Source organism: Stegodyphus dumicola, chromosome 6 (assembly GCF_044657685.1).
Source record: "Stegodyphus dumicola isolate Sdum_Otavi_A_Nest chromosome 6, ASM4465768v1".
Classification (NCBI taxonomy): domain Eukaryota; kingdom Metazoa; phylum Arthropoda; class Arachnida; order Araneae; family Eresidae; genus Stegodyphus; species Stegodyphus dumicola.
This window is the reverse complement of record NC_140773.1, coordinates 17,898,550-17,915,062: the sequence shown is the minus strand read 5'-3', so window position 1 is coordinate 17,915,062 and position 16,513 is coordinate 17,898,550. Positions and strand designations below refer to the sequence as shown.

The window sequence follows — 16,513 nt, the reverse complement described above, 5'->3', positions numbered from 1 at the left end:
ATTCTCAGTTATTTAAATGTGATAGTTTTTTAGAACTCCTTATCAAAGAAAAATGGGATATTATTAAAAGGAATAAGTTATGTGCCAATTGTTTGAAGGATAGTAAAATGCATCCCATTTTTAAATGTCGTGCAGGCATGTGTAAATATCGTTCGAAGCCACATAATACAGTGTTATGTTCGAAAAATTCAAATGACGAAAAATGTCATATACCCATGGAACACGGAACTTCTGCTATTAGTAGCAATAACGCCACAGTGCCTGTTACGCAAGCAGTTTTATTACCTACTGCGGTTATGTTAAAGATACTAATGGCGATTTACAAAAATGCAGGATGCTAATTGATTCAGGTAGCCAGGGCTCATTTATTCGGGAGCACTGTGTAAATTTACTGCAGCTAAAGCGCACTAGTGCAAACATAAGTGTAAATGGCCTGAGCTCACAAAAAATTGGAAAGGTTTCAGGTTCAGTTCAATTACAAGTAACATCTCCATTTTATAAAAACGCAAGCATTTCAGTTAATGTATTAATTATACCCAAGATCACGTGTGACCTTCCTCAATATCAAGTTGATAGATCTGTTTAGACATCTTTCAAACATTTATGGTTGGCAGATACAAATTGCTTCCAGCCTGGCCCAATACTTTTGGGCACAGATGTATTTGGCGAGATAATGCTTCATGGATGTTTAACTGTTCCGGGTCAGCCTTGAAATGAACGTTCGTTAACAGCCTTGGAATGAATATTCGGCTGCGTCATTATTGGAAAGACTAAAAGCGTATCACAAACAATTGTATCTAATCATGCTAGTTGTACCAATGTTCAGCTCCAGCTTGAAAAATTTTGGAAATTGGAAGAAATTTCGGAGATAAAGCATTACACAGAAGAAGAAATTGAGTGTGAAAATCATTTCAAGCAAAATTTTTTTCGTGATTCAACAGGTAGATTTGTTAAGTTTCCATTTCGTAGATCTGGCAATGAACTTGGGTCATCAAGGAATGTTGCTGTACATCGTTTACAAAGCACTGAACGTCAATTTATTAAGAATAAATCTCTTTCCAGTCAATATCACAAATTTATGGAGGACTTTCAACAACTTGGTCATATGGAATTGATTCCAGAAAACGAAATTGATGTTCCAGATAATTCTAGTTTTTACCTTCCGCACCATTCAGTTCCGGATAAAAATGGTGTTAAATTTCGAGTCGTATTTGATGGTTCTGCAAAATCTTCTAGCGGCATTTCTCTTAATGAGAAATTGATGGTTGGTCCACAGTTACAAACTGATCCGACAACATTAATTATTCGTTTCAGAATTCACAGAATAGCTATAACTGCAGATATAGAGAAAATGTACAGACGAATCATACTAAAAGATGCAGACTTTCAGAGAATAGTCTGGCGCGATTCACTTTATAAACCAATTCAGGATTTTCAATTAACTAGGATTGCTTACGGTACTGCATCAGTTCCGTACCCTGCAGTAAGATGCTTACAGCAGTTAGCCATAGATGAAGCAACTAATTTTCCTTTGGCTTCCAAGACATGTCTTAGGGACTTCTACGTCGATGATTTGATGTCCGGAGCCAGTTCAGTTACTAAAGCTATAGAATTACAAATGCAATTGAATCAGATGTTGTCACGTGCAGGATTTGCTCTAAGAAAATGGGCTTCTAACAGCAAAGAAGTCTTGAATTCAATTAATCCAGATTTGTGCTTATCAAATGTTTCTTTGAACATAGACAATGGTGATACTGTAAAAACGTTAGGTATCCTGTGGCATCCAGCTTCAGATATGTTTTTATTCAAAGTCAATTCATCATATCCTGAAGACGTAACCAAATGAACATTACTTTCAATAATCACAAAGACTTTTGACCCTCTTGGATGGTTGGCACCGATCACGGTTCGGTATAAATTGATTCTGCAAAGATTGTGGAAACATCAGTTGCAGTGGGATGAAAAGGTTCCTCCAGATATTCAATGTAAGTGGAAACAACTTACAGAAGATATGCTATTCATTAAAAGTATCAAAATTTCACGATTCTTGTTGGTTGAATCAGATAACCAGTTTCAACTGCATGGGTTTTGTGACGCCTCAGAGAAGGCCTACGCCGCTGCAATTTATTATCATTCTGTGTTAGATACTGGACAAATCAATGTTCAGTTGGTGATAGCCAAGACGAGTTGCACCACTAAAAAACATATCACATCCCCGATTGGAACTTTGTGGAGCATTACTGTTGACTAAATTAATGGATTTCACCTGTAGGGCTTTAAATACTCCTATATCACAAGTTTATTTTCATACTGATTCCACTATTGTATTAGCCTGGATAAGATCTCATGCAAGCCGATGGAAGACATTCGTCGTCAACAGAGTAGCAAAAATACAGACTTTATCTTCTCCTGTCCAGTGGCATCATGTCAGTGGAAATGCTAATCCTGCTGATCTTGCAACGCGTGGTGTGTCATCATCTGCACTGGTTACTTCATTGTGGCTACGTGGTCCAGATTTATTGTATAATTTATTTCCTTTTCAGCAAGCACTATCTGCACCAATACTGAATGATACTCTGCCAGAGCAAAGATGTGCTTTTCAGTCAACAAATGCTGCCAGTCACTTGACAGACGCTCATGATTTATTTTATAAATATTCTTCTCTCACTAAACTTAAACGTGTTGTAGCATTATGTCTGAGGTTTGTAAATAACTGTAAAAATTCAGAAGATCAGGTAAGTGGATTTTTAAAACTAGCGAGTTAACTAAAGCTATGCATGTGTTAATTAAATTAATGCAATGTGTTGAATTTAAGAATGAAATTAACATTTTAGGCAGAAATCAATCATTATCTGGTGCAAGCAAAATTTTATCTTTAAATCCATTTTTAGATAATTCAGGTATTCTCAGGGTGGGCGGTCGCTTGCGACATGCAAACCTTGCATATGGCTTTAGGCATCCAATTTTGCTTCCAAAGAAGCACATTTTAACTCATCTCATTGTTAGACATTACCATGAAAGACTTTTGCATGCAGGTCCACAACTTATGCAATCTTGCATTCAAGAACAATATTGGATTATAAATGGTAGAGCTGTTATCAGAGATTTAGTTAGGAAATGTATAAAGTGTTGCAAAATTAGAGCATCTGTCACTAATCAATTGATGAGCGATTTGCCGTCTAGTCGCGTTTCGCCTGCTCCTGCGTTTTTGCGCTGTGGAGTGGATTATGCAGGTTCTTTTCAAATTAAAGCAAATAAGGGTCGAGGCTCTAGGTCATTCAAGGCATATATAGCTCTATTTGTTTGTTTTACGACAAGAGCTATTCACTTAGAATTAGTGACTGATCTTTCAGCAGATGCTTTTATTGCAGCTCTTAAGAGGTTCAATTCCCGCAGAGGCAAAAGCAGTGATATATATAGCAATTGTGGTTCCAATTTTGTTGGAGCAAAACGCAAACTCATGGAATTTGAAAGGCTTGCTAGGTTTGCAACTTATAACCAAAATGTTAGCAGATATTTGGTTGATAATGGCATTAAAACGCATCTAAACGTTCCAGGTGTGCCACATATGAGTGGACTCTGGGAAGCTGGCATAAAATCAACAAAATACAATTTAAAACGAGTAGTTGGTGAGGCGAGATTGACATATGAAGAATTTGAAACATTTCTTACACAAATAGAGCTTGTCTTAATTCGCGACCTTTAACAAGTTTGTCTAATGAGCCAAATGACTTATCAGCATTGACGCCTGGTCATTTTCTTATTGGTAGATCATTAACAAGCATTCCTGAACCAAATTACATTGAAGTTTCCCATCTCACTAGATGGCAACAAATTCAAAAAATGGTTCAACAATTTTGGAAGGGTTGGCACAAAGAATATCTGTGTCAGTTACAACAAAGACCAAAATGGCTTTTGCCAACTAAAAATCTTCAAGTTAATGATCTGTGTCTCATAAAGGAGGATAACTTACCTCAAACTAAATGGAAAATGGGTAGAATTACTCAGTTACATCCTGGTCTTGATAATATTGTTAGGGTTGTGACTATTAAGACTTCAGATGGCATGGTCAGGAGAAATATTACAAAATTGTGTCCATTACCAATTTGAGTTTTAATTCATGTATTATAAATGAAGTATTATATCATGATTTTAATATTGTATTGTGTTTTAAATTTACTGAATCTTAAACACTAAATGTTGAAATAGTATTTCAAGGTAGGCGGCATGTTCGCACCTTATATAAATTTGATTTTGTTCTCTGCAAGAGGGCGCCTGCGAGCGCCGAACTACCTGTATATCTATTGTACGAACTTGTTCTTCACTCTGTCAAATAAACGCAATAACGAACATTTGTGTCTACTTTCCATCTGCTAACACCTAGCAGTACGCGATATAATAACCTGCATTTCTCAAACAGAGGTGTGCCTTTAAAATTTCTAAGACCAAAGAGTGAAGATCTTCCCTTACGGAAACCATTTTGGTAAGGCGATAGGCAATGATTAGTCTCCAGATAGTAGGTGAGACGGTGATTTACCATTTTTTCCATAATCTTGCAAAGGCAGCTAGTGAGTGCAATGGGGCGATAATTTAAAGGATTTTTCAGGTCCTTGCCGGGTTTTACTATAGGGATAACAAAGGCCCTGCACAGATTTGAATCTTTTCCAAGCGCATCTTTGTGGGCAGAAACTCTTTTGAGTAATTGCTAGTGCCAGATACAGCAGCAAATGTATCACCTAAAGCATTGGCTATTTCTTCTCTAGTGCTAATCAACTTTCCATCTTTTTCTAGAACAGAAAAGGAATAATCATTATAGAGTGCAGATGCTTTACGGACTCTTTCCCAAACCTGTTTGCTAGACATTGAGGAGGTAATAGTGGACACGTAGGCTGCTTATGATTTTCTCTGACTTTGCTGCCTCACTTTTCTTGCATTCGCCTTAGCTTTTTTACAGGATTGGATATCGGCGTTCCAGTGTTGGATATCGGTGAAAGATACGCCAAGCTTTCTTTTGCTCTCTCGAAGTTTTATGACAATCATTGTTCCACCAGGGTTTAGGGAACTTTGGGAACTTTGTCGAGGACTTCGGAATACAGAGTTCAGCAGCTTGTACAATAGTATCAGAGATCATTTTTACTGCAGTATTAATGTCCACATCGTTGACCATTTCTTCAGTCAGCACAGCACAAGATTAAAAAAGATCCCAATCAGCTTTATCATAAAGTAAGCGTGGTTGTCTTGAGATCTTTGAATTCCCTGTAATATTTAAAATGACTGGGAAGTGGTCACTATTGTAGAGATTCTCCCCTACACTGAAAGAGCAGAAAGGTAGTAGAGATGGAGAACAAAAAACCAGATCAACTGCATGAAAGGTTCTAGTCGACTGATGAAAGTAAATGTATTCTCCATTATTAAGGAGACAAATAGAGTGATCTTCCATTAATTGTTCGATCTGCCGGCCGCTTGAATTAGTGTCCCTACTTCCCCATAATGTACTATGGGCATTGAAGTCACCTAAAAGCAGTAAAGGTTCTGGGAGCTGCTCTATTATTCTGTCCAACTCTCACTGATCAATATGCTCATGTGGGGGTAAATAAATGGTGCATACAGAGATTGAAAAGCGTAAATTAATCTGAAACACCACAGCTTGAAGAGAGGTCGTCAAAGGGAGAGTAATGTATGGGTGATTGTGGGAGGTGATAAGTTCCACACCACCACAGGCACAATCCCCAGATGGGTTGTCCTTTCTTACTGTTGTATATCTCCGTATTTTAGCATGTCTGATTAGTTTTAACAAGGTCTCCTGAAGCCCGAGGCAGGCAGGTTGATACTGTTTATTAAATCCTTGATGTTATCCAGGTTTTGATGAAAACCCCAGCAATTCCATGAAATAAATGTACCCATTATTGATGCTTGTTTTGACTTTCGAGGCAAAAGGTGCTTCGGAAGGGATAACCCTTCTTTAACGTCCATTTCGTCTGAATCGTCTAAGCGTCCTGAACTCGTGCTTGCGATGGAACTTTGACTGGGGGTCCTGGGTTTTTGCTTATTTTTCTCTTTGATACCATCTGTATGCTTGTTCTGTTGGACATCCTATTTTCCTTTGGGCGCTGTCACTGGTACTACTTTCAACATCAGGTTTCCCCCCTGATTTTTCGTTTCTAGGATCTTCTGTGGTTGCTACTTCTTTTTTCTGTGCAGTTATTGTGGTTTGCGTTGATACTGATCTGAATGATTTTGTTGCGGATGCATAAGATTTATTAGGTCTTGGCTGACTAGAGAGAACAAGTCTTTTGGCTTCTGCAAGTGATATCTTTGTGTAACTTTAATGTTTTTAATTTGTTTTTCTGTCTGCCATTTCAGACATGGTTTTGATAAAGCTGGATGCTCGCCTTTACAGTTTATACACAAAGGGGCAGCAGAGCAGCCTTCGCTAGCATGGCCTACGATGGAACATCGAGTGCACATGAGGCTACTGCGACAAGAGGTCTTTCCCTGCCCAAAGTGCTGACATTGAAAGCAACACATTGGATTCAGTATATATGGCCTGACTGAACAGTTTAGGTATCCGGCTTTGATATTTTTAGGCAGGTTAGGAGACTTGAAAGTAAGTATGACATGTTTAGTGGGAATGAGTTGACCCTTCTTTCCGTATTTTGATCCTACGAGCACCACACACATTTTGATCTACCAACTCTTTAACAAATTCCTCTTCAGTTACTGACAGTAAGACTATTTCAGAGATTACTCCTCGGGACGAATTTACAGTGTTATGTTGCTTAACTACAATGTCTGATTGTCCTAATTTAGTTAATTTCAAAAGATTATTAGATTGCTTTTCGGACACAGTTTCTATCAAAAGGTCTCCAGATCGAAGTCTCTTAATATTTTTTAGTTCTCCTACAGAAGACAAAAGATGTTTGTTTATTAGAAAGGGTGACATTTTTTTCAATTCTTCAGAGCTGGTTATAATTAAGAAATGTGGACAAAGTACATCTGATGCAGTGCTTTCTATGTTGCTTCTTAGTCTTTTAGTCACAGTCGGAGTATCGGGTACATTGTTGGAGCAGGAATGTATCATAGTATTCATATTTAAATTGAGAAAGATTCGGGTCCGATGGCCCCACCCACCATGGAGCCCAACAAGAGGACGCAGATTCCTACACCAGGGCTAGCCGGACCTATATGCAATCTGAAGTCCCATAGTCGGTTTTTCCAAAAGCAGGTACTCCCGAGAGCTGGTCCCCAAGCCACTGACCACAAGGACTAGTGACCAGCCGATTGACACCTGTGAGGACGACAAGGTGCCTCCCATTTAACTGAAGCAGAGGCCAAAGCAGTATGTTGGGGACAGTACTTCGCCCCTCATCTACCAGGACCCTCTTTTCCAGTGACACGGGTCTCCGTGCACAGCAAACACGTGGGCGGTTTTCTCGCCACTCGAAGAACTAGGGACAAGGCTGTTCCAGTTTCTTATGACGAGCCCGAACCTCAGAAGAGGAAACCACATGGGAGAAGGAAAATGGGAAAAGTTGCAGTGAAGAGGAGAGGAGGCAGAAAGGAGGAGAGATCACTGGGGCTCCAGAATTGTGACACCCGATCACCGAGACGGTAATCACCTGAAGGATCTTCACCTGCTATGCTTTAACTGGGCATGTTCGAACGGCCTTCACGTCTAAGGTGGCCCTACCAGGAGCTATGCTCCCGATGTACTTCGCCCGTTCCGCCCAGTGACACCCCACCCCACCCCTGCCACGTTGAAGCAGCATAGCAGGACTTGGGGGGGGGACTTCTTGAAGAGATTTTCAGCAAACCCAGACAGCATCTGAGACTTTTGTTTATAACCTCCAGAAAATGATGAAAGTCATCGCACTCAGACAAATTCATAAAAATTCATCTGATTGGATATTTGTACATAAGGACTTAAAAAACTGTTTTGATATGTTTCAGCGAATAGATCAGGTGAAGAAACCTTTGGAATCTCCTTATGAAGGACCATCTCTGTTATTGATCACAAACATAAATATTTTACTATTAGCATACAAGGAAAACATATTAATGTATCATTGGATTGCTTAAAACCAGCTTATATTTTAGCTCAGGAAAATTCTCACTTAACAAAATTTGACAACAGCAAATTGCAGAGACTGGACTCAAATTCAGATGTGGATCAAAAACATTCTCGCACAGGTAGAACCTTACATTTACCTGTCAGATTCAAGGATCGATGTAAATTCTGACAGTGGTCAACACTGCAATGCTAGTTACTTCTTATTTTCCAACCTTCATAATGTAACTTAGTTACTCTGGTGAGGGATCAGCAGTTGAACATGAAAACTTTAAAATCTGTATTCACCCTAAAATATAATTTGACCAGTTCATGTGAGAAATTTCACGACATTTTAATAAATGATCCAAATATATTATAAAGTAATTCACTCGGATAAAAAATATAACCGTGAAAGAAAATCATAAATTTTAAAATAAAATAGTAAATTAATTTAAAAACATAATATTCAAATTATTATTTTTAGAAATATTTTTATAGTCAACAATAGTTAATAATAAATATATTTTTATATATTAATAAACAACTATATGAATGTATATAATAAATATTTTTTTGAATTATTGGTCTGCTGCCATAACTAAATTATAATTCTCATTTCATTCCATTTGTCCCACTTTGTCTCAATGAAAATGTGGTCACTTTATTCTAATGCCATATATTCTCTCTCTTGGTACATAAACGTTTGGGTTTAAATCCTGATGGTTTCGACACTGACTTTTTATAATCAATAAGTTTTAAGCAATACTTACATTGCTATTAGGTTATTAAAATGAATTTGGTGACTTATACAACTTATATGATACTCACCTTTATTACCAACAATACCAGCATCTGTAACATGAAGAATAACAACACATGACCTATCAAGAGCTGAGGAGACAGACTGCAAAACATTTTTATCTATGCTTTGATCAACAACTATTTCTTGAACACCACAATGTGTTTTGTGAATATGATTTAATGGATCTTTAATAGATGTCAAAAACATATGAGGCTGTCCATCTAAAAATGCCTGTAAAAAGCACATTTATATTTAAAAACTACAGAATAAATTTTAACAGTAATTAATATAAAAAAAATGAACCAAAAATAGTTAGCTACCTAAACAGCACATGCAATGGCTCTCTGATGAAATATCTGGATGACCTTTATAAATTATGATTTACACTGACATTTTTCACGAGAAAAACATTCCCATTTCAGTTTAAATATGGAATTTAAAGATTACCTATATACTCCTATTAAAATTTATGGTACTGTTCTGTCATTGGGACCAGATTCAGAAATGTATGTATGTATGCAGATGTGTTATCAAACTGATATATGTGCATATATGTACAGGGTGATTATAATTAAAGTTTAAGTTTCAAAACGCTATAAAAAAAGAACCACTCATGAAAATGATGCCAAATTTGAAAGGAATGTTATTGAAGAAAGCGGAAAGCGTATGGCAGAAGAAAAAAATTAGTTTCAAAAGTTAGCAACAGATGGCGCTGCAAGCGGAAGAAGACGTAAATTAAAATGTTAGTTAAATTTCAGTGTTATAAAGCCGCCAGGTACCAGGCTGTTCCTCATTTCGCGTCTCAGACGTTCGCCATGGGTGTTTCACTGCAGGACCGCGCTCTGCTGGTAAAGCTGTATTACAAGAATGATGATTGTGCAAGAGTAGCTCTGCAAAAATTCAGGACACTGAAGGGTATAAAAGAAGGCGTTGGTCCAATGAGTGTCATAGGTCTAAAGAAAATGATGCAAAAATTCGAAACGACAGGTTCGTTTGATGTGCAGTCTGGAAGAGGGAGAAAGCGAGTGCATTCGACGGTAGTTGAAGAAGTGGCCACAGCATTACAGGAAGGGTCGGCCGGTGGTGTGCAACCGTGTAGTGCACGAGGAATTGCCCGAACATTGGACAGGCCTACGAGCACGGTGCTGAAAATTGTACGAAACATCCTGCAATGCTATCCGTACAAAATTGGCCATGTGCAGGAGTTTCTTCCGTCTGACCTGACAGCTAGGGAGACGTTTGCGTTAGAATTCCTGGCTCGCATGGAAGTGGATAATGAATGGCCGTGGAAAATTTTGTGGACAGATGAAGCCCATTTCCATCTGGCAGAATACGTGAATACCCAGAATTGTCGAATATGGGCAACAGAAAATACACTGGCAACGCACCCCGTACCACTTCATCCTGAAGAGGTCACCGTATGTTGTGGCTTTACGGAATCATTCATCCTACAACCATATTTTTTCGAGCAGACGAGTGCTTCCGGTCCTGTTACCGCAACCGTCACTGGTCAGAGGTACCCGTCTCTTTTGCGCAACCACGCGATTCCAGCTCTGCAACAGCGTGGATGTGTGGATGAAATCATTTTTATGCAAGATGGCGCTCCTCCGCACATTGCACATCCCGTGAAGCAGCTGCTGAGGCGCCATTTCGGAAATGCTCGAATTATCAACCGTCTTTTCCCTACAGCCTGGCCGTCCCGATCGCCTGATCTTACTCCGTGTGATTTCTGGCTGTAGGGATATCTGAAGGATGTTGTGTTCCATGCTCCAATTGCAAATTTAGCGGAATTAAAGGCATGCATTTCGCAACACTTTCTTAACAACACCCCGGAGACACTGCGATCCGTTGTGGAACATGCTGTTTGTCGCTTTCAACTTGTTGCACACAACGGTGGACACCATATTGAACATGTTTTGCGCCAGTCTCGCTACAGTTCCGAACTTCTTTGATGAATGGTTCTTATGCGGTATGTCGCCGCAAAACTCTTGAAACCGATTCGTCCCTTTCGATGTGATATGTACAGTCATGCAAATAAAATTATTCAACAATTCTAATTTGTCAATGCGTTTTTATGTGTAACTTCCATCTTAGCCGTTGTTTTACGAATCATTTCTCTTTTCTCGTCGGGATACTGCCGCTTACAGCGCCATCTGTTGCTAACTTTTGAAACTAAATTTTTTCTTCTGCCATACGCTTTCCGCCTTCTTCAATAACATTCCTTTCAAATTTCACATCATTTTCATCAGTGGTTCTTTTTTTATAGCGTTTTGAAACTTAAACTTTAAATATAATCACCCTGTATATACATATACACAAACATACATTCATACACACATACATATTTATACACACACAATACATTCATGCACACATAAAAAATATATATATGCATATATGAAATCATACATACATACATACATTCATTTATGAATCTAGTCCTGAAAACAGAACAGTACCAAATTTATAACTAAATGTTCAGATACATAAAAATTATAGAATGCTGCAAATTAATTTATATATTTTAATTATCACTATTTAAATTAATATCAGAAGTTCTTGCTTCATGATTATCCCATATTTTTATATACACTTATACCTTTTCTTAAAATTATTTATAACAATTATTTTGTACCAGAAGCTGGTACAGTCATTGTCATTGCTCATGCCCTATAATAGTGATTTACAAGAGATGCAAAAATGGAGAAGGCATAAATTGAGTCTTTTATAATACAAGGGAAATTCTGATGGTTTTAATGTCCATAGAATAACAGCACAAAGATCTCTGATGGTAAATATATAAATATAAACAAAATAAATAAATAAAATACCTCTAAATTTTGAAGTGTACTGTTTAATGTATTGGATTTTTCATCAGGGGAAAAATCTTCTAAACTCAGCTAAAATGAAATACAAGAAAAATTACTTAGTAAATATTTTTCATTATTAAAAACATTACAACAAAGTATGCTTTCTGAGAAAGAAAGAGACAGAAAAAGACACAACTAAAGTTAAAAATAAATAATTAAATAATGCATTAGTTATCTAATAATTAAGTAATATTAAAAATATCTAATAATTAAATAATATAGATTAAATAGAAAATAAAATTGTATTAAAAAAAATTCTCAGATTTGTAAACTGCGTACATTTCACAATTTCAGATTTTACGTTTTTCATTAAATACATATAATATATCCCAAGTTCTCAGAACTATGATTTTCAATTGAAATGAACACTTAAAAGTGATTACTACCATACTGCAGTTAAATGGTTACAAAGATTTTTTTTATAATATGCCTAATATTGCTATTTTGGAAAATACTGTGAAACTTCAAAAGGCTATAAATGCCCAGCTGGAAAAAGATGCTAAACACATCTGAAATTCAAATACTTTCAACAAATATAAGGTGATAAAAAGCAAAATAAAATTTTAAAAAAAGTTAAAAGGAAAAGAAGAGGGAGAGAAACTAAAAAATAAACATTTTTAATATTACAGAATGAATTTGAACAAGTGGGCAAAACTTTAGGGGGTGATAGACAGCAGCTATACAAGCAATATTCAACATAAAATGTATGGTTTGAACGCAAGCAGTGAGAAGTTAAAGGGTAGTTTTACCTCGTCACATTTAAATTAACCAAAGAATGAGATAATATACTTCAGAAAACATTTTATTAACAGAACGTGCTCAGACAAATTGCTCAAAAGACCTTCTGCCAGCTATAATGCAGGCTTCACACCTGCAGGATAGGAGCTGATGGACATTTGCGAACACACAAGGCATTTCCCAAATATCAACAGCAACAATGGCGATCCTTCCGACTACGTCCATATTGGTTTCGACAGGGCACTAGTAGATTAGGCTTTTCACATGGCCCACAGGAAAAAGTCCAAGTACGAGAGATCTGGTGTTCTCAGTGGCCACACTACGGGACCATCTCGACCAATCTGCTGTCCTGGGAACTTTGCATCTAAAGTGTTCACATCTAAGCTGAAGTGTACAGTGCACCATCCTGATGAAACCACATTCTTGACCTGATGGGTGCTGGAATCAGACACAGCAGCTCCAGCAACACCTTTTGTAAGAATGTGTAATACAATTCCCTATTCCAATGGTGTTGCAGGAGGTATGGGCCAACCAAATGGTCATGGAGAACCGCCATTGGAATCAATAAAGACATATGGCAGGCAGGTTTGTAGATGCCCATGTTTGCGAGTTGTAGATATTAAAAAGACCCTCACATATGAAAGTGCACTCGTTCATAAATACAACATGTGCAATACAATCCGTCTGCTCTGCACTCTGATGAAAGTATCCAATGTGCCAAATTGACACATAGCTGATAGTCCATTGGTGACAACACTTGTACCTTCTGTGTACAATAGGTGTGCATTCCTTCTTCTGGTAGAACATGGTAAACTGTCATTTGGGACATGTTTACAGCATTGGAAACTGTTTGTGTGCTACATTCCAGTTGACCTTTCACCCTACGCAGAAGAATGCCTTCTTCAAGATGTGGTGTTCTAATGCTCCTTTCACCCTCTGCGTCTTGCTTGGCTGTGGTGAAGGATCCTGTCTCACACATCTGCCAATGCAAACGTTCGAATGTTTTTCGATTTGGAGTACATCTTATCCGAAACTGGTCCAGGTAAAGTCTCTGTGCCTCACTCGCATTCCCGTCCACCACATGACACACAAAGTGCATATCGGGCATTTCATAGTTCACATAACCAGCCATCCTCTTTGCAATCCACAGTAAAAAATTTCGCTGAGTCCAAGGACTGACCCTTTTGTACCATTTACAATGACACCTAGTGGCTTGTCATTTGCGTTTCTACCATACATTTTAAGACTAATATTGCTCGTATAGCTGCCTTCTATTACTCACTCAAGTTCTGCCCACTTGTTCAGATTCACCCTATATTTCTTTCAGAATTTTTAATAGGCTATAAATTTATGTTAAATGAGTTTCTCAAAAGTCAGCTTTCATATTAAAAGCAAAATGGTTTTTGCAATGCTAGTTACAAGAAGTGTGACAAATTGCCAAACGTGGTTATAGCCATGTAAAACATATTAATAAATAACAATATCGGTTGATCTTTACATTATGGTAACTTGGCGTTTTTTTGGCGAAAATTTGCCGACCAACTCTCCTTCAGCAACCCTCTATTTTTTTTCCCCGCTGCCATTTTGTCTTCACGAAGTAAAGACATGTTTCTTTTCTTTTTATCTACTGAACACTTCTTCCAACAATCTACTAGCCGAATTACACTTATGCTAGAAATTTTATCTAACAAAACTGCTTAATCATGACAAATATTCACTGCAAAATTGGGAAAAAGTGCACAATACCATACTCCTTACGCGTTTTTCAAAATAACACATACTCATAAACCATGACTTATTTTTACTTAAAAAAACATCCCACAATTACACAAAAATGGCATTGCGCACATCTTCACTATATCCATGTACACTGCTTTTTTCTCATAAATTAGAAAAATTTCACGAAAATACATGACAATTTTCTGAATCTTTAAACCCAGTAAAAATAACATATATGAAATTACCTGATCGCGAAAAAGTTTATACCCTTTCCAAATATGAACATTTCCACATATAAAATAAATAAAATATGCAAAAACTTTTACCTCTAAATCATCTATTATATTATACACGTCACCAACGAATTCATACCGCAAGCATTACAAATACTTAGTGTCAAATATTTAAATTATTTCCATGCACATTTACTTCAACTTAAATGTATACCAAATTCCTACAAACATAAAATTCACAAAATAACTATCATTTAATTAAAATATCACTAAACCATGTACACGTCGACTTATTTTTACTTAAAAAAACATCCCAGAATTGCACAAAAATGGCATTGCGCACACTCTTCACTATATCCACGTACACTGCTTTTTTCTCATAAATTAGAAAAATTTCACGAAAATGCATAATAATTTTCTGAATCTTTAAACCCGGTAAAAAGAACACATATGAAATTACCTGATCGCGAAAAAGTACATACCCTTTCCAAATATGAACATTTCCCCGTATAAAATAAATAAAATATCCAAAAACTTTTAACTCTACATTATCTATTATATTACAAATGTCACTAACTAATTCATACCTTTACTTCATTACAAATGGTTACAAATACTTAGTGTCAAATATTTAAATTATTTCCATGCACGTTTACGCAAATTACTTTACTTCCACCTTACATTTAGAACAATGTATAAAAATAATATCCTCAAATAATTAAAAATACTAACTTACCTATTCTTCTTCAGAATCTTGATTACGTGTCCGATAAACTTTTCTTATTTCTGTTTCAGGATCTTTAAAATCATACTTATAGTTCACACCAAGGTACCAGGTAAAATAAATAACTTAATAAAACATCTTTACTTCTATCTCGCACAACCTTAAAGAAACACTTATTACCCCTTTCAATCGCACTAAATACCCATTTTTCACTTTAGTTAGGGCCATGGGATCCAAAAATTAACGAACACTGTTTCACACAACACAGAATAAAGGCAAATACAAAATTTCCAGATTTGTTCCTGATTTCCCCCCTTTTCTGATTAAAGAACCGTAATTCGTCCATTAATATCACATGATCTCTCATTTCTCTCACACAAAATAATGCGTAATGGGAACTGAGTACTGCTCACATTATTACCAAAGTCCCATGCCTGTTATGATTTGCACAACCTTGTTAAAGCAGGCACAAATCCTGCCAATAACCAAAGTGTCCATTTTAAGTTAATAAGATGCCCATTATAAAATTTAGAGATTAAGTTTTTACCTAAAATAATACTCTTTAACAATTTCTTATAGACTTAATCTACATAAATTATTTCTGTTTTAATAGTGTTACTAGGCCCATTACATATACCTTTGTCCTCAGTATCAAACTGTACAAATTATATCTGCTAATTTATTATTTGCCACTGAGTAACATAAAAGCACTTTCAAAATTTTTTGGAAGCAAAAAATTTATAATAAGACAACTGTGAATAATCAAATGACATTTATGTTAAAAAATATTGCAAAAACTGATAAATCAATCAAAAGCTCTTCCTAAAATGGAAGAAGTAACTGTGCACAGATAGCATGTTTGAAGGCATCCCCAACATTATCAACGGGATTAAGGTCACGAGAATACAAGGACCCACTCTATACAAATGCGTTCACTTTTCAGGTACTCATCAGCTGACTTAATGGAGACAAGCATTATCAAACTTAAGGAAGAAATCAAGACCAGCTGCTGCAGCACAGTCTTACAAAAGGGACAAGACTTCATAGCCATACTGTGCTCCCATCACAGAATATCTTTTAATTATCTGTAGCTGGATGCCCTATTCCATTGAAATTCCATTCCACACCACATGATGCACCACTGAATGCATGATGCTTGATGATGTTCTGGATATGATTCCACATGCGTCATTCTCTCTAGATTGTTACATACTTATCATTTGAATAGAAGGAAAATCTGGTCAAAAAAAAAATATATTGCAGGGTCCCCCTTGGCAAAAATTGGCGAGTGTTTTGGCACCATTCCTATTTACATGCAACACCCTCCCAAGTAAAATGGATCGCAAAGTTGTTGTTTCATTTATGGTAACTTGAGTA

General features: G+C 36.7%; 1 protein-coding gene across 1 annotated transcript in view; it reads right to left on the bottom strand.

Moving 5' to 3' along the window:
* Nucleotides 1–16,513, bottom strand: part of LOC118190087 (uncharacterized) — a 39,210-nt gene that overhangs the window by 18,484 nt on the left and 4,213 nt on the right. The window contains exons 3-4 of the mRNA XM_035360804.2: nucleotides 11,684–11,752; nucleotides 8,879–9,083 (exon numbers count right to left, since the gene is read on the bottom strand). Coding sequence (XP_035216695.2) covers nucleotides 8,879–9,083; nucleotides 11,684–11,752 — 274 coding nt within the window. The remainder of the gene's footprint in view (nucleotides 1–8,878; nucleotides 9,084–11,683; nucleotides 11,753–16,513) is intronic.